The sequence below is a fragment of the Borostomias antarcticus genome (genome assembly GCF_949987555.1).
Source record: "Borostomias antarcticus genome assembly, chromosome: 4".
NCBI classification, from domain to species: Eukaryota; Metazoa; Chordata; class Actinopteri; order Stomiiformes; family Stomiidae; genus Borostomias; species Borostomias antarcticus.
The window spans coordinates 17,376,423-17,396,222 of NC_140237.1; the positions used below are offsets into that span (position 1 = coordinate 17,376,423).

The 19,800-nt window shown below is 46.2% G+C and overlaps 1 protein-coding gene across 1 annotated transcript in view; it reads right to left on the minus strand.

The window, feature by feature from the left end:
- The window catches only part of galnt18b (UDP-N-acetyl-alpha-D-galactosamine:polypeptide N-acetylgalactosaminyltransferase 18b), a gene marked incomplete at its 3' end in the record, with an annotated part of 89,759 nt that extends 70,298 nt beyond the window's left edge, over positions 1-19,461 (minus strand). The window contains exon 1 of the mRNA XM_084436864.1: positions 19,221-19,461. Coding sequence (XP_084292990.1) covers positions 19,221-19,458 — 238 coding nt within the window. The 5' untranslated portion in view covers positions 19,459-19,461. The remainder of the gene's footprint in view (positions 1-19,220) is intronic.
- Between the last annotated feature and the right edge of the window lie 339 nt (positions 19,462-19,800).

Sequence of the window (19,800 nt, forward strand, 5' to 3'; positions counted from 1 at the left end):
ACTTTATTCTCACTGAATCCAAAGCAGAGAGCAGAACTTGAAACCATATACATATTGTGCCACTGAATATCTGCAGACGCCCAGTTGTGCTTTGCTGCTGTCAATTGACCTGCTTCAAAGGGCACATGCCCCTGTGACACTGATGTAATTCAGCTGCCACTGCTGCGCTTCAAACAGTTCTGGGACCTTCGCCTGGCATCACCAAACATAAACATTCACTCTTTTCTCTATTGGTTAACTACATACAGTAGATATGCAGATCAGGAGTCTACACTTCTACTCCAGGGGGTATTCCAAAAAGCGAGTTCAATAAAGTCTGAATCTAGCCCTGAAGTCAGAAATTAATTCTAAATTCAGAAATTAATTCTAAATTCAGAAATTTAGAAATTAAGTCAGTCATTAATTTGTGCTGGGATTGAAAAACGATGAGTTTTCAGTTCCAGAAATGCAGATCCTGGCTGATCCGAGTTAGCTCTATCAACACTGAATAGGTAGCCCTTCATGTACAGCTTGAGTTCAACGCGTGCATGAGGACTATAACAAGCCATCAGCAATAGAGCGCAGATACCATGATTCACCATGGCAACCGCTGAGAAAAAAAACCTCTATAAACTCTGGGTGGGACTGCATCAGGGCAGACGATGAGGAGGAGTACAGGGACGTGGTCAGGAGATTCGTTGAATGGTCTGAGGAGAACCAGCTCCAACTCAACACCAGCAAGATCAAGGAACTGGTAGTAGACTTCAGAAGGAAAAAGAGGCCTCCAACCCTCATCACCATCCAGGGGGAGGAAGTTGAGATGGTCGACTCATACAAGTCCCTGCCAAGTGACGAGTGTAACTGAACAACAAACTGGACTGACAACACTGAGGCCCTCTACAGGAAAGGACAGAGCAGACTGTTCTTCCTCAGGAGGCTCAGGTCCTTTGATGTGTGTAGCAGGCTACTGAGGATGTTCTACCAGTCTGTTGTAGCCAGCACACTGTTCTTTGCCATTGCCTGCTGGGGAGACAGCATTCAAGACCGGGCAGTCAAACTAGCTGAACAAGCTGGCGATGAGGGCCGGCTCTGTTGTGAGACAACAACTGGACAGCCTGTCTGAGGTAGAGAGGAGGATGAGGGACAAATGCGCTATACAAATAAAGCTGGAGTATGAAATGCGCTATACAAATAAAGCTTTGATTGATTGATTGATTGACAAACTGAGGTCTAGTCAAGCCCGATTTAATGCACGGGCTTACCGGGGCTTCAGCCCCGGGGCCCAACGGCGTAAAGGGCCCACAGCCCGCTGTGGGCCCTTTCCGCTGCACAGTCCGCTACGGGCGTCCTGCGTTCCTTGGAGCGGACTCGAAGTGGCTCAAGTTCAAAGCTCCGCTAATATAAGCGCGATTCGATTGCCGATTTGATTGGCTCTGTGACTGGAGTATTTACATACCGTGATTTGATTAGCTGGTGATTTGACTGGCTGCTTGAGTGAAGTTTTGTGAGCGACTTCGACTTGAGAGACAACATAATATAGCCAAAGATGTCAATGGAAACTCAAAGAAAAGTGAAAGTGGGTCGACTAAACGTAAAAAAACTAAGAGGAAACAAATTTACTGACAAAAATCCCAAAGTTAACGGGGTATTTCAAAGTAGCTGCAAGTGCTGGGCCTGAGGATGAAGACCCTGCGTCAACATTGGCCGATGAGTCGCCGGCAGTTAGAGCTGAGGAGACGGGCAACATCAGCCACAAGCAGGCTAGGCCTTTTGCACACCAGATATTTTGAGCTTGTAAACAAGAATGACAAGTTTAATTAATAAGGTTGATTAACGTTCTACTCCATTGTAACAGGGCCGTAATCAAAGCTATTAATTACACCGATGTAGGCTACGCCTACGATGGATGCCCTGTCAAAGTAGCTAGCTACCTGCCTGGCTGTGCAACAGGGCTATGCTCTATAGCTAGCATAGCTTTACTCGTTTTTGAAAATGTAGCGAAAGCTTTAGCTAAATTCAGCTGCTGCAATGCTTCATAAGAAATACCATTCAGATTAATAAGAAAGATGGACCTGTCTTCAGTATTTCCAAAGATGGATATAGCCTTAAGGATTTACTTAACTCTGCCTGTATCCAATGCCTCTCGAGAGCACTCCTTTTCAAAACTCAGACCTCAAAAACAGACTGCACTCTACAATGGGACAAGAAAGACTCGACCACTTGACATTGATGTCTTTGGAAAATGACATTCTGAGAGCACTTTACCGCTCTAATTAAGAACTTTGCCAGGCGTAAAGCCAGGAAGAAGCCTTTTTAAAGGTAAGAATGCATTGAATGCAAATCAAATTTAAACCTAAGGCATTATTAGCCTACCTGCGTGTTTCTATTGATCAGTAGGCTATCTTATGCTTGCTCTAATTGTGAGTGGACAGAATGATGCGTGCAGCCAGGTTGTATGTGATGAATAGGTTTTTGTTATTGATGCTCAGGGCTTGTGTTGGTGAGGGAGGGGGGTTAAAGGGAGCTTGCCTGCGTCATTAGTTCAGAGTGATGTTGGCGCTAGAGTGTGGATGTTGCTGGACCGGAGTGTGTGCGCCTGGCTTAAGAGTAGAATTGTAAATTTTGACTTATAAATATGAAACTTGGCTCAAATAATAAGCAAATTAATAATACAATATGCTGAGTTGCAGAGATTGTTACAATATAGTGAAATTCTTTGTGTGTGTTGGTAGCAGTGGCGGGGGTGGTGTTGCTGGTGGTGGTGAGGGTACTGTTACTGGGAGGGGGGGGGGGGGGGGCTAGGAAAATGCCTAGCCCCGGGGCCCATGGGTGCCTTAATGCGGGCCTGGGTCTAGTCTAGACCAGGGTTTCTCAAAGTGGGTGCTGTGACGTGGGCCCAGGGGTGCCACGGAATCTTTTGATAATATTTGGAATTTAACAGTGTCACTTATATAATTATGTTTAAACGTGAAGCACAAAATGATGTTCAATCAGTCCTAACCGAAACAGAGTTTTCCTTGGTAGCCTGTATATCTTGACAAAAAATTGATAGGCACTACTTCCGGTTGAGGGGTGACATCGTACGCATTTGCTAACGTTGAAATATGGATATGTCTCTTAGGAGAACAAATAACATTGCACCCATTAGCAACTTATACTGGAGACTGTGCCAGACCAGCCAGGAGCAGCAAAACAGCCCAAACTGAGGGACTGCTACCTCCAGTATTGTTTTAGCTGGAGTGGTGCTACTACATGCCCAGGACACCGTTACACTTGATATCTGATTCCCTGAATAAAAAAAACAAATTCATTTGAATGTTGTGGCCACTATCATCTTTATAATAATAATAATAATAATAATAATAATAATAATAATAATAAATAGTTATAGTAAGCCAGAGCCTACTATTATGCTAAACGTCAGTAAAACATGGCATAAATATAAGGTGCTGAGAGTGAAAACTAAGAAGACAATTTAGGGGTGCCGTGGATGAAAAAAATATGTATAGGGGTGCCCTGAGCTTGAAAAGTTTGAAAAACGGTGTTCTAGACAACCCCTCCCATCCCCTCTATTAGTAGGAGGGATTATGTGAAAAAGTGTTATGTGGCGGATAAAAGCACCAAATTTGGTACAGATGTCCCTTGGGTGACCCTAAGACATCTTAGACGGGGTGCCCAAAGCTATCTTTAACAGGAAGTGAGTTATTGACAATATTAAAAATGGTGACCTAAACTGTTGGCAATAGACTCAATAGACACCTTAAGACACCTAATGAATCTCATAAAAGCATAAAATTGGACACACGTGCCCCTTAGGTAATCATTAAACATTCTAGACGGTGTGCCCAAACAAACCTCAAACAGGAAGTGAGTTATTGACAATATTCAAAATGGACACCTTAACTGTTGACAGGCAACCAAAACACACCTAAAGAATCAAATACAGTAAAAGCATATAATTTGACATGCATGTCCTTTAGGTGATGCTAAGACATTCTAAAAGGGTTGCAGAAACAAATCTTAAACAGGAAAGAGTTATTGACAATATTCCAAATGGCCGCCGAACTGTTTGTATTTGACCTTTAAATACGCCTGTGGGCTGTTGCAGAAATCCCAAATGACTGTCAAAACAGTTGCCAATTGTAGCCTATTATGCTTTTTGGGCCCTCCACCACCCCCCCGCTCTGCAGATGACAACTTTATTTTTAAATCATCAAATTTGAATTTGAGTAGGCAAGTGGTTTCTGTCTTCTTGTTTACCTTTGCACGCATCTACTTATTTTTCACTCATCATATTCATTTTTTGTGTCATTTTAAAAATTTTCACTATGATTTAACTGTTGAAAGAAACGTAAGGAAAGAAGTGGGCTGTTGAGGACATCCAAAATGACTGTATCGCCGACTACTGGTGTGGAATGCTCAATGGCAGTGTTTATTTTGCGTTCATACGCATGCATGTGGATACTGATATTTTCATAAAAATGCTTGTGTGGACGGGAATATTTTTATATACGAAAAACTTTTATAAAATAAACGTATTGGTGTGGACAGGGCCTTAGATAACGATTAACTGGGCATCAACTTCAATCAGGTAGGCAAATTAGGAAATGTGCAACAGCTGCTTAAAACTCGCCACTATCACTATTGGGTTTGTTACAGCAGGCTAGTTTCACAGAATGAGTTACCATGGTAACCGACCCACACTTTTAGTTAACTCTTATCTTTCTGGAACGGGTTTGAGTTGCCTCTCTAGTTGTCTCTCTTCCTGGAAGAGAAAATCCAGGCTTTCCCTCATTTCAGGGTTAGCAAACTGATCTTAATCTTTTTTCACTCATCCCGCTTTCTGGAATACCTCCCAGTCCTCTACTCTCCTCAGTCCTCTACTCTACCCCAGTCCTCTACTCTCCTCAGTCCTCTACTCTACTCAGTCCTCTACTCTCCTCCAGTCCTCTACTCTACTCAGTCCTCTACTCTCCTCAGTCCTCTACTCTACTCAGTCCTCTACTCTCCTCAGTCCTCTTCTCTACTCAGTCCTCTACTCTACTCAGTCCTCTACTCTACTCAGTCCTCTACTCTACTCAGCCCTCTACTCTACTCAGTCGTCTACTCTACTCAGTCCTCTACTCTACTCAGCCCTCTACTCTACTCAGTCCTCTACTCTCCTCAGTCCTCTACTCTCCTCAGTCCTCTACTCTACTCAGTCCTCTACTCTACTCAGTCCTCTACTCTACTCAGCCCTCTACTCTACTCAGTCCTCTACTCAGTCCTCTACTCTCCTCAGTCCTCTACTCTCCTCAGTCCTCTACTCTCCTCAGTCCTCTACTCTACTCAGTCCTCTACTCTCCTCCAGTCCTCTACTCTCCTCAGTCCTCTACTCAGTCCTCTACTCTACTCAGCCCTCTACTCTCCTCAGTCCTCTACTCTACTCAGCCCTCTACTCTACTCAGCCCTCTACTCTACTCAGTCCTCTACTCTACTCAGTCCTCTACTCTACTCAGCCCTCTACTCTACTCAGCCCTCTACTCTCCTCAGTCCTCTACTCTACTCAGCCCTCTACTCTACTCAGCCCTCTACTCTACTCAGTCCTCTACTCTCCTCCAGTCCTCTACTCTACTCAGTCCTCTACTCTCCTCAGTCCTCTACTCTCCTCAGTCCTCTACTCTCCTCCAGTCCTCTACTCTACTCAGTCCTCTACTCTCCTCCAGTCCTCTACTCAGTCCTCTACTCTACTCAGTCCTCTACTCTCCTCCAGTCCTCTACTCTCCTCAGCCCTCTACTCTACTCAGCCCTCTACTCTACTCAGCCCTCTACTCTACTCAGTCCTCTACTCTCCTCAGTCCTCTACTCTACTCAGTCCTCTACTCTACTCAGTCCTCTACTCTCCCCAGTCCTCTACTCAGTCCTCTACTCTCCTCCAGTCCTCTACTCTCCTCAGTCCTCTACTCTACTCAGCCCTCTACTCTACTCAGCCCTCTACTCTACTCAGCCCTCTACTCTACTCAGCCCTCTACTCTACTCAGTCCTCTACTCTCCTCAGTCCTCTACTCTACTCAGTCCTCTACTCTCCTCAGTCCTCTACTCTACTCAGTCCTCTACTCTCCTCAGTCCTCTACTCTCCTACAGTCCTCTACTCAGTCCTCTACTCTCCTCCAGTCCTCTACTCTACTCAGTCCTCTACTCTACTCAGTCCTCTACTCTCCTCAGTCCTCTACTCTCCTCAGTCCTCTACTCTACTCAGTCCTCTACTCTCCTCAGTCCTCTACTCTACTCAGTCCTCTACTCTACTCAGTCCTCTACTCTCCTCAGTCCTCTACTCTACTCAGTCCTCTACTCTCCTCAGTCCTCTACTCTACTCAGTCCTCTACTCTACTCAGCCCTCTACTCTCCTCAGTCCTCTACTCTACTCAGTCCTCTACTCTACTCAGTCCTCTACTCTCCTCCAGTCCTCTACTCTCCTCCAGTCCTCTACTCTCCTCCAGTCCTCTACTCTACTCAGTCCTCTACTCTCCTCCAGTCCTCTACTCTACTCAGTCCTCTACTTTACTCAGTCCTCTACTCTCCTCCAGTCCTCTACTCTCCTCCAGTCCTCTACTCTACTCAGTCCTCTACTCTACTCAGTCCTCTACTCCAGACTATGTGTTCACCTGCATGAGGCATGTGACACCAGCGCTCCAGGTCTGAGTGAGCTCTCACAGACACAGCAGAGGAGGACCATGGTAAAGGGAGGTCAGCAAGGCGGGTGGAGGCTTTGAATTTCAACTTGAGAGCTAAAGAAGGATGAAGTGTGTGTGCACTGAGGTATGCAGGTCCAGCTGAAGAAGGACAAAGTGTGTGTTCACTGCAGTATGCAGGTCCACCACTGAGTTTGGGGTTAAACACATTTCATCACGACTATGAAACAAGCCCCAGTGCTTCAGGTTGTCTCTGGCGACAGAGTAATCTAACAACTGATCCGTTCAGAATAATCTAACAACTGATCCATTCTATCAAGGTGAACTACTGTAGAGAGCCTTCCACTGTGATCCGTCGGCAAAGGTTTAATAAAAAGAGAAAATGTCAAGTTCAATTACTTTTATTGGCCGGGTTTCCCGATAAAGAACCTTCTCAAGGAATCCTTCTTAAGCAACCCTTTGCATGGGAGTTAAGAAGTACTTTGGAGTTAAGTGCTTCTTGACTCGTTCGGGAAACCCGGCCATTATGTGTTGTATGTACAAGATGAAGGTAGCATCTACAATGAAACGCTCAGAGAGAATGCAATGAAGCGGGATGGATTTTCTTTGCAACTTTTCTCCCCATGATTCAAAAGGAGACAGCCCCTAATAAGCCCCACTTCCACCACACCAAAAATGATCTACTCAACTCTACTCAACTTGCTTTCTGGGTCTTTCCACCGCAAAAAAGGCAAGTAGAGGCGAGGTGAGACATTACTTTTTTAGGACCTGCTCCGTCAAGGTTCCTAGTGAGCTGTAGCGAGGTCGTGTAAACACTGCAGACTGCTGATTGTTCAGAGAGAATAGTTAGAACCAGACCCAGAGCAGACCAGACCAGACCCAGACAAGACCCAGACCAGACCAGACCAGACCAGACCAGACCAGACCAGACCAGACCAGACCAAGACCAAGACCAGACCAGACCAGACCAGACCAGACCAGACCAGACCAGACCAGACCAAGACCAGACCAGACCAGACCAGACCCAGACCAGACCAGACTAAGACTAAGACTAAGACTAAGACTAAGACTAAGACAGACCAGACCAGACCAGACCAGACCAGACCAGACCCAGACCAGACCAAGACCAAGACCAAGACCAAGACCAAGACCCAGACCAAGACCAGACCCAGAACCAGACCAGTCATGTCAACATTAATAAACCATCGTCTGTTTGCCTGAGTACACCAGGAGAGAACAATTTAACAGTTTGACGTTATTATTTTATGGACTCTGTGTGTGGCTAGACCAATGTGTTTTTGTATTGTGTTTTTTTTCTTGTGAGATTAGTAAAACTACAGTATGAGACAGAGATGACTAAGTCGCCGCCCTTTTTCTAACAAGCTATTCAACGGCACAGCCATGGTTGGCTTCCCAGTAATAACGAGCCCAGTCATAGATGCTCATCGCTCATTGTCATATCTGTTTGCGGCTGACCACATGAAAAGAGTCAGTATTGGGACTTCCAAGGACATTCAATGGGCCCAGTGGCCCATTATGCACACTTCACTGCCTCCCAAACAAACCTCGAGGCGTAGTACTGCATGCATGTTTTTAAACACAGCAACAACATTTTCAAAGGACACCATGGCCGGGCAAAGGTTTCTGACCCGAACTAAGGACTTCTTCTGACACAATGGGGCCAAGGTGTCTCTCAGTGTGCACCTAGACACAGCCCTCTGGGTTGGCCCTCAAACAGACACAGGGAGAGATGCAGGCTTTAATTCACCTCTTCAGTTGAACACAACCGCAGGTCTACACTGCAATCAATGTCCATAATTCCCCCTCGGGGATCAATAAAGTGTGACCTACCTGCCTACGAGGACGTCCACTCATCACTCACCAGCTGCGGAGTGGCATGCTTCTGTGCTCTCAAGACAATACAACAATCTACTGTTAACAGCTATTGAGTAATTCACACAAGGTCCAACATGATTCACGGGCAGTTAAATGTTTGTTCTGTATGTTTTGAGGGTATCTTTAGGACCTTCTTTTCAGAGAACTATAGAGAACTCTAGCCTACTGACATGTACAGGATACATCTGAGGGGAGGTTGCCATTTTAGAAAGGAGAAAACGTCTCCAATTACATGAGTCACTAATGCCCTGTGACAGATGGGGATGGATGAAGATAATGATAAATAAACACTGATAATTACATGGGAGATTAAACTACTAGAGCTTATAGGCTGGCTAATGAACAGGATTTGGAGACACAGCCATGTGACGGGGGCGTGTCCAGGCGGGTCACTGGCCTGGTCGTCTCCATGGCCGGTACATGAGACAGACAACCGTGTGACAGCGACAGAGAACGGCAGGGTCTCGGCCTGCCGACCGGCCCAGAGTTGTCTAGATGCTGGTTGCTATGGCGATCTTAATAAAAATCTGATCATAGATCATATGTAAGATGTGACGCTTATTGTCCTTCAGGTGTTTTTCCTTTGAAGCAAAGAAGGAAAAACAACTATATTCAATAACAAGAGACTTTGCACACACATGGTAATGAAGTTCCCGAGAAAGAATAATCAGACAAGACACATTGATAATTGAGGCTTAGGTTTTAGCATCCAGTGGGAGTTAAAATGCCATTATGACTTCCTCCCAACTCACCAACACAGGCCCATCTGTCTGCATGGAGAGAGCTACTTCCTGTCAGGTTCAGGGTAGATGCCTTGGCTTACTTATCATTTCTCTCAGGTCCCCACCACTCTCTCTAATTAATAAGCAATTATGTCCCATTGCATCTAATTAGACTCCCCAGCTCCAGATCTGGGAGGGATGCGGCTTGTCTGTAATTAGTTGCTTCGTATCCATTGCTTATACAAGTTTAAAAGACTCTGCACTCTGCAAAATAGGATCACCAATGCAGCAGGGAGATATTTAACTGACAAATCAACAAGGCAGACACTGCATCACAATACAACACTGAGAATACTGTAGGATCAGAGTAGCAGATCTATGGTGCTGTTAACTGTTCACTTGCGGATCAATGATGGGTTATTAATATTTGAGCAGTGTGAAGGAGTCAGGAACACGTGTGATGAGACGTGCATTCAGATCAACATTTCAATTAAGGCATTTTAGGGTCAGAGGTGAGGGTGTTTCCAGGATAATCTCCACTGAGGGTCTCCCCTCCCTCCCTCCCTCTTTCTCACTCTCTCCCTCCCTCCCTCTCTCTCTCCATCTCTCTTTCTCTCTCCCCCTCCCTCTCTCCCCTTCTCTCTCTCCCCCTCTCTCTCCCCCTCCCTCTCTCTCTTTCTCCCCCTCTCTCCCTCTCTCTCTTCCCACCCCCCTCTCTCTCTCCCTCCCCCCCTCTCTCCCTCTCCCCCCCCCCTCTCTCTCTCCCCCTCTCTCTCCATCTACCACCATTTGACCACTGGGTCGTCAATCCTGGGTTCACATTAACTCTGAGTCAGATTATACAGTATGACTTTTATCCTGGAAATAAACCACATGGCATACATCCGTCCCATCATGGCTCTTCCTGGAATAAGTGGTGTTAATTAAAGATGTTCAGGCTGGCTTGGGAATGCAGCCATCAACTGTGCCTCTCTGCAGCGGTATGACCTCCATTTGCACCACTGTGCTGAGTATCAAGGATTCCTTCCTCCCTTCTCCTTCAGGAGTTTCTACATGAATTCCTGAATAAGAAATGTGCCAGTGCTTTTCCCCTGTGTGGTACTGTAGGCTACATGCTGCTGTGATATCAGTCGATATCAGTATGACCAAGATGTGCTGTATGAATGCTATGGATATTGTTGCAAAGGCTCATAGATGAATACTGTACATCAAAGGTTCATGTTCGAGAGAGAGAAAGAGAGTGATAGGGATAGAGAAGAGAGAGAGAGAGAGTGATATGGATAGAGAAGAGAGAGAGAGAGAGAGAAAAAGAGTGATATGGATAGAGAAGAGAGGGAGAGAGAGATATGGATAGAGAAAAGAGAGAGAGAGAGAGAGAGGGAGAGAGATATGGATAGAGAAGAGAGAGAGAGAGAGGGAGAGAGAGAGAGGGAGAGAGAGAGTGATATGAATAGAGAAGAGAGAGAGAGAGAGTGATATGGATAGAGAACAGAGAGAGAGAGAGGGAGAGAGAGAGGGAGGGAGAAAGAGAGCCTAGATGTAAGGGCCTGTTCAGTCCAAAATGTTCCTTCCTCACTAAGAGGCCTGCGTTATGAATAATAGAGGGAGCGGTTAAGTTGGTGGGCGATCTTGAGCGCATGTAGAGACAAAGCACTCCAATTAGTCCAGGGAGCCGCCAGCGTCAGTCAAACGCTCTCTCGCCACGTGAAGAGAGGAGAGCGGTCGCTAAGGAGGCCTGCTGGAGGAGTGGACCCTCTCTCAGAGCCCATGTGAGGAGCGGACCCTCTCTCAGAGCCCATGTGAGGAGCGGACCCTCTCTCAGAGCCCATGTGAGGAGCGGACCCTCTCTCAGAGCCTATGTGATGAGCGGACCCTCTCTCAGAGCCCATGTGAGGAGCGGACCCTCTCTCAGAGCCCATGTGAGGAGCGGACCCTCTCTCAGAGCCCATGTGAGGAGCGGACCCTCTCTCAGAGCCCATGTGAGGAGCGGACCCTCTCTCAGAGCCCATGTGAGGAGCGGACCCTCTCTCAGAGCCCATGTGAGGAGTGTACCCCCTCTCAGAGCCCATGTGAGGAGCGTACCCCCTCTCAGAGCCCATGTGAGGAGCGGACCCTCTCTCAGAGCCCATGTGAGGAGCGGACCCTCTCTCAGAGCCCATGTGAGGAGCGGACCCTCTCTCAGAGCCCATGTGAGGAGCGGACCCTCTCTCAGAGACCATGTGAGGAGCGGACCCTCTCTCAGAGACCATGTGAGGAGCGTACACAGACATGAGTGACCTGAGATAGATGGCGGAGGAGGATGTGTGAAGTACTGGGCTCTGCTGACTGCAGGACTGTCATAAATACTTGGCTTTCAGAAGGAAGCAGTCCCGAAGGCTGTTCTGAATTATCTAGTAAACATCATTTTGGCAGCACAAAAGTACACATTTTGTAGAATGTTAGCAGAAGTTCATGTGTGTGAAAAAGAAACCTGCAATAAATGTGTTTCTGTTGAGTGTAAATCGTGGGGACAAACTATGTTCCTGTTGAGTGTAAAGCCTTGTTTATCCTCCCAAACAGATGCGTTCTCAGACAGATGGACCCTGCTGGCGCGTAGGGGTTCTGTTTATACTGCTTCTGTATCCCCATGGAGGACGTGGCAGTCGGTGCTCTCATTGCGTAGAGGGCGCGGTGACCAGTCGCCTCTGTGTGGTCACGAAAAACGAGATGAGCCTCCGCAAACGCCCTCTGATGATGACACTCACGCCATGCCGACCGTCACGTACTTGTGGACATGGGCAGTATAACTAGGGCTTAGATCATCAGGGGAAAATACTGTGTTGGTGTTGAGTGTTTGGGTCAGGGTCAGACTAGTCTCTCATAGCCAGATCTCCATCTCCACACTTGGTTTAGGTCTGGCTGGACATATTACCATTCTGCAATAGGGGGGGGGGGGGGGAAACGCAGTATTTCTTTAAACCAATCACAGTCCGCAAAATAGTCTGGATCGAATCTGATTGGTTCCGAGAGTATCTCTCGGCCGAATCAGATTAATTTGTGTCGCCAGACTCACCACTGATTGGGCAGTGTGACAACGAATGACAAGGTTTATTGCCAAAACATCCGTTAAGCCAGACTAGGGTCAGACTGACACTGTGGGCTCCTGGTGTTGAGTGTAAATCGTCAGGGGACAGCCTGTAGGCTTCTAGTGTTGAGTGTAAATCGTCAGGGGACAGCCTGTAGGCTTCTAGTGTTGAGTGTAAATCGTCAGGGGACAGCCTGTAAGCTTCTAGTGTTGAGTGTAAATCGTCAGGGGACAGCCTGTAGGCTTCTAGTGTTGAGTGTAAATCGTCAGGGCACAGCCTGTAAGCTTCTAGTGTTGAGTGTAAATCGTCAGGGGACAGCCTGTAGGCTTCTAGTGTTGAGTGTAAATCGTCAGGGGACAGCCTGTAGGCTTCTAGTGTTGAGTGTAAATAGTCAGGACACAGCCTGTAGGCTTCTAGTGTTGAGTGTAAATAGTCAGGACACAGCCTGTAGGCTTCTAGTATTGAGTATAAATAGTCAGGACACAGCCTGTAGGCTTCTAGTGTTGACTGTAAATCGTCAGGGGACAGCCTGTAGGCTTCTAGTGTTGAGTGTAAATCGTCAGGGGACAGCCTGTAGGCTTCTAGTGTTGAGTGTAAATCGTCAGGGCACAGAGGAGTTAAACTGCCTGATGTATTCAGATGTTCCACATGATGGCTTTGCCCTCTCGATCCACACTAATTAACTATCATTACCAACTGTTCTCCAGCGCATTCATGTCCCTGTGATTCAATATTCTTCTTATTTATTAGACTCAGGAGCAGATCGATGTTCTCCAGGCTTAAAGTACTCCATCTACCTCCCACTCCCCACTCAACCCACCTCTTTACAGGTCGGGTTCATGAGGAGACATCCCAAACATTGAATAATCACTTTGATTATCACAATAATCAAAGACATTTAGGTGTGCGATACAAGAACAAGAAAACACAAATGCACACACACACACACACACACACACACACGCACGCACGCACGCACGCAAGCACACACACACACACACACACACACACACACACACACACACACACACACATACACACACACACACACACACACACACACACTACTACCACCACAACTATAATAACTGAACCAGAAACAAGCACAGATGAACTGCGAGGTACGGAATGATGTCTGGACATTCCGCAGTCACTTGGCGAATGTTAATTTGCTCTCAGTCCAACAGGTGGCAGCAGAATAAAGATTAGCCTATGAGAAGACAGCCTTCCTGCACATGCACCGCAGTTAAAATATATAATATATATCTATATATATATATAAATAAATATACATACTATAATGGAAGGAGTCTCTATATTTTGTCTGTATTTCAATTTTCACAGTATGGTGTTGAAATTTGGCAGGTGTGTTGCTCAGGACCCAAGGAAGTGTCGAGTGTGAGGCCTAGCCATCGCACGTTCTGAACAGGCTGTTTTGAACAGCACTGCACTAGTTGCTGTAAATGTCAAATGAAACAGTTTTCTGACAGCCTTGCCCTCTGTCTGGTAAGATGGCAAGTCATCTGTCATCTGGAGTTTCAGGAGTATTTTTAGTGATAATCCAATAGTAATTACTATGGAATTTGTAGCCCTGGTATTAGATCAAGTGATCCACTTCTTTGCAATAAACATTTTAACTGCTCAACACATCTAGGCCCCCTGACACAGTTTATGCATCTAGGCCCTTGACAGACAGTTTAGTTTTAAGCATCTTGCAGCCTTTTGTCAGTCAATGTATTATTAAAATGATGTGAGAGAACAAACTGACTTCACGTTGCAAAGTAGGGAGGGGAGATTTTATTCCCAAGCATTATGGCAGATAAACGTCTAAAACATCTAAGCGGATGGTTGTTAGACATCTAAAACCCATTGGCTGTTCTTTTTTACTTCCTTATAGGAGTAAACGCGCGCACACACACACACACACACACACATACACACACACACACACACACACACACAGACACACACACACACACACACACACACACCAAGGTTATTATAGTTAACGAAAACTAACTAAAAAACTAAAACTAGGTGTGAAAAAACATTTTAGTTAACTGAAATAAAAATAAAAACTTGACTTTACAAAAAAACGATAACTAACTAAAACTGTATTGTGTTTACAAAAATAACTAAAATAAACTAAAATTATTGAGAAAATTTCCTTAGTTTTAGTCTTTTTCATTTCATACATAAGCCTAGTATTTTGGGTGGATATGAAATCTATCCTCCATTTTTTCTTAGCTGTGCCCCTGCGCAGAAGTAACCTGACGTGCGCCAGATGGCTTGTTTCACACGGAGTGAAACAACGTGAGCTCGCGAGATCAGGATAGTCTCATGAGGCTAGCGCAGAAGAAAAAAAAACGAAAACTAATACTGAAACTAATAAAAACTAAACTAAAACTAAGCATTTTCCAAAAAATAAAAACTAAACTAAACTAGCAAACCTGCTTTAAAACTAATCAAAACTAAACTGAAATTGAAAACAAAAAGTTAAAACGATATACAAATAAAAACTAATGACAAAAGCAAAACTATTATAACCTTGACACACACACACACACACACACACACACACACACACACACACACACACACACACACACACACACAATTCTTTTCTTCATCAAGAGCAAACAATAATGGTGATTAAGTGGGATTTTCAATTGATTTGACAGGTTGATTTGATTGAGCCCATTCAGTGAACTAGCGGGATCATCTCCACCTGAACCGAAGGCCGGCCATTCAACCAGAACCCAGAACAGCTGCACACTCCCAGACACGACAACTCTATCATTTCTATACCTCATTATTCCTGTGGGAAAAGACTAATTGTTTAATGTTCGAGGGAAACTGCTGCCGCCCAAAAGTCGAGGAGAAGAGTCTTAGAAGAAGAGAGAGAAGAGTCTTAGCCGAACAAGTTTTCATTAGTGTAGTTGCAAGAAAAAACAACAACCTCAAAATCCATCTGGGAGCTGCAGAATTATTAACTGTTGGGCAATAAATCATCCAATGTGAGTGTTCATTTTGAATGTGTGAATAATGACCGCAAGAAGGTGATATGCAAACCCTGCAATGACCTCAAACATGACATGATCGTAACTAGCCTAACTTTATCCTGTTTAAATAGAACGGCCATGCTAGGTGGCTAATGGCTGCAAGCCTCCTAGCATGGCTGCTCTAGATAGCCTAGGCTTATGGGCTATTAAGACATATTTGATTATTCCATTATGCAAAATAATTAATGGAACAATTTTAATTTAACATTAACAAAATGTTGCTAAGTTGCATGCAAGTGTTCGTGATGACTGCAAGCTAAATGACCTTGCTTAGCCTTGGCCGGCCTCATAGTGAGAAAGACACGGAGCACACTTCTCCCCGACAAACGTGGACAGACTTGAATTCCTTTCTCCTAGAAGACTGAGATCGGCCTGCTATCGGCCTACTGTGCAGAAATAAACACAATGTTCAGTGTCCTTGCTGGTTGTTCTTAGACATTCAGTCAGTCCACCGCTGATGCCCTTATAAGGTTGCTGCAGCTCGCTCCGTGCGGGCGCTTGTAAAACGTATTATGTTTTTTATCATTTTATTTTTTATATATAAAGGAGCAACTAGTCGACTAATCGCTTGAGCTAAGGACTACAGTACCAGTCAAGCAGGAACATTTTTAGTTGGGGGCAGTCCTAGGAAACAGCTCGCAGCTCGTTCTTGGTTTATCAACCGTACTATCTGGCATAGGATGTAGGGGTATATTCAGGTTAATTAAGTGAAACATATTTAATTAAGAGAGCACTTGAACTTGTCATCTGCTTCACACAGTAGCCTGCCGACGCACTCTCACATTGGTATTTGTGAAGGCTTTGGGAACCAGCGGGCGAGCCAGAGACGCAGCCACAGAGATTCACAGTGGGCGTGTGGGAACTTGTCTCGTCAGCTATCCAGCCATGCCTCACTCATCGACTCTACTACATGACAGAGCTCAGCAGGACTGGGCCAGTGTGCTGGTCTTCCTGACCACTGCTCTAAATTATCAGACCACAGTCAACAGCAGCACAGGACAAGGCTGACACAGTCAACAGCAGCACAGGACAAGGCTGACACAGTCAACAGCAGCACAGGACAAGGCTGACACAGTCAACAGCAGCACAGGACAAGGCTGACACAGTCAACAGCAGCACAGGACAAGGCTGACACAGTCAACAGTCACACAGTAGCAGGCTGACAGTCAACAGTCACACAGTAGCAGGCTGACAGTCAACAGTCACACAGTAGCAGGCTGACACCAGGTCCGTCTCTCCCAGCACAGCCTGCATCTGCGGCGGTGGTGCCAGGTCTGCTGTGGGCCTCAGACATGTTGAATCCCCTCACGCAGCAATGCACTGTGGGAAATCACGCTTCCAAGCAGCACTTCAACTCAGTGTAAAGCTATTTGCTTGTGTGTTTGCGTGTGTGTGTTTGTGTGGAGCAGGGAGCAGAGAACAGCTCACCTCTGCACCACAGTCTCTTCAGTAGGTTACCAGTCCTTACCAGTAGTCTACATATCCACATTTTGTAGACCTACTAGATGTTTAACTTACATAACTCCTTAACATTTCCTTCAGCTTGAGAGGAACACTTCTCTCAGTAAGAGGCTGACTGATAACTAACCTGTAAACACATCTTACTGACACACCGGTCAGTTCAGTGCTCTGGACGGTGCAGATCTGACCTAATGCCATCATTTTTTCCCTCTTGGAGCAACACAAATAGACTCACCATGTTCCTAGCAGCTAGGAAGAGGCACGGCTCCCTCAGCTCCCTCAGGAGACGCTGGTCTGCGCCAAACAGGGAAATGTACACCTGGCTCCAGGAGAAATGTCTACTGGAGTGACCAGCCAAGTGGAGCTCCAGAGCTGCATCGCTCCCCACCTGGGGCTCAGCGAGGTCCCCTCCCGCCCCTCACCTGGGGGCTCAGCGAGGTCCCGCCCCCCCCCCCCCCCTCACCTGGGACTCAGCGAGGTCCCCTCCCGCCCCTCACCTGGGGCTCAGCGAGGTCCCCCCCCCCCCCCCTCACCTAGGGCTCAGCGAGGTCCCCCCCCCCCCCCTCACCTGGGGATAATCTCTGTGTCTGCCTGTAACCCCAACCTGGTCTCACTTGGCAGACTTCAGAATTCGACGTTTGTCCATCGCCTCCAAACGTCATTTCTAGATGGACCAGGCTGGTAACCCACACTTTACTGCACCTACATGGAAAATTAGGAGCTGACTGACACTGGGCGTCTGGTGATGACAAGAGCACTGCTCTAGTGACAGGACCAGGACAGGACCAGAACAGCGCCAGAACAAGGCCAGAACAGCACCAGAACAGGACCAGAACAGCGCCAGAACAGCACCAGAACAGGACCAGAACAGGACCAGAACAGGGCCAGAACAGCACCAGAACAGTACCAGAACAGGACCAGAACAGGGCCAGAACAGCACCAGAACAGTACCAGAACAGGACCAGAACAGGGCCAGAACAGCACCAGAACAGGACTAGAACAGGACCAGAACAGGACCAGAACAGCACCAGAACAGGACCAGAACAGGACCAGAACAGGGCCAGAACAGGGCCAGAACAGCACCAGAACAGTACCAGAACAGGACCAGAACAGGGCCAGAACAGTACCAGAACAGTACCAGAACAGGACCAGAACAGTACCAGAACAGTACCAGAACAGGACCAGAACAGGACTAGAACAGCATCAGAACAGGACTAGAACAGTACCAGAACAGCACCAGAATAGAACAGCACCAGAACATGACCAGAACAGCACCAGAACAGAACACCAGAACAGAAAAGCACCAGGCACAGGCGGGAGAGAGACTGTTGGAATTCCAGCCCGTGTGAAGCAGCAACATTGCAATGCAGTGAGGAGAGAAGTGTTACTGAGGTAAATAAGCGTATTAGTGAAGTGAATAAAGAGCTACTGAGAAAATGTTTGCAAACGGAGGGGGGGAGAGAGGGGGGCTTGAGGAATTTGAGAAGGGAATTCCAAACATTCGCAAGAACGCTGAATAATCCACATCGAATAACATGCAATGCACAGTAACAAAGGATTATTTTTCCTCATTAGATTAATTTCCTTAATCACATAATTTGACTGAAATATGCAGGAACAAACCTTGAGAAGGATATAGCATTGAAAAGGGATTAGCTGTAAATTCTCTCTGCAAACAGGCATCCCACTGTTGTAACCAAACACCTGCTTACTTAGTCTACATACCCCCCAAATGCACTGTAGCCTGCTAAATACATTGCAGGTATGGCTCATAATAGACAGGAGCGCGTGCTGGGTTACACTAGTCTGCAACACAGCACATTGAAACACGTACTGTACCAATTCTACGGAATTACTGAGACAGAATGAGGATCGGTCCATTCCCAAGGCAGCAACAGAAACCTATAAAAGGGCATTCATAAAACTGTAAGAAAAGGCGAGGATTTAAGAGCAAATAAGCGCATTTATAGGCTCGTTCATTAGATGGGGACATACCATCGAGGTCAACATTTGTCCAGTTACAATACTGTCCCAGGACGCGCCTTTATCACTTGAATGGCCTTTGCAAAGCGCCGGTACCCTATGCCCTCCGACACATCCTTCACACAAGCAGCCCATTAAAACGTGAAGGGTGCTAATAAAGTATCCTCAGCTAAAGAAGAAGAAAATGGAACCCATTGAGTCAACTTCGAATATAAATCAACAAAGTTATAATCTAAAACAGTAAATAGGCTATGTCGTGATTAATACACTGTAATAGGCTACACCGACCACGGCATTTGCAAATGCTCAAAATGAGATGGGGTAGGGAAACTGTAATTTATGATCAGCCTATCATCACAACAACTTAGTAATATTATCTACCTTGTATGTGCTGGTTGACAACATTCTCGAGTCGATCAAGTCTTTCTATGATCCGCAGAGTCTCGCCTTTTTTATCGCTCTCCAACTTTTTCTCTGGGACAGGCATAGGGACTTTAATGTATACATTCGCGATATAATTAGTGACCCATCCAACATACAGGAGACACACGATGTTGGTCATGCCACTCAAGATCACGCATGTAGACACTAAAGTTTTGGTTCTCCTTGTGCAAGCCATGCCGACATCCCTCCATGCAGTAGCCTACACACAGTCCCGTTCACCGGAGGACAAGTGCCACTGTCTCCCACCGAAATCCTGGAATGTGCTGCGCGCGTCACTTGAGAGCAACCTGGTTAGAAATCAACGCTTCGGTGCTTTTAGCGCGGGTTACCAGCGCCTCCGCCTTTAGTCCATGAAGGTTAGTAAGTCTCTTGAATTAAAATCCCCGAACATCTCAAACGTTGAAAAGTAAACCTTTGTGTGTCGGCGCCGATCGCTCCCTACTGTTTCGATCCATGGCAAATCAGCACCAGTTGAAATTCCACGGACCTAGAACAGGCGTTCAGCAGCTGTAGCCAA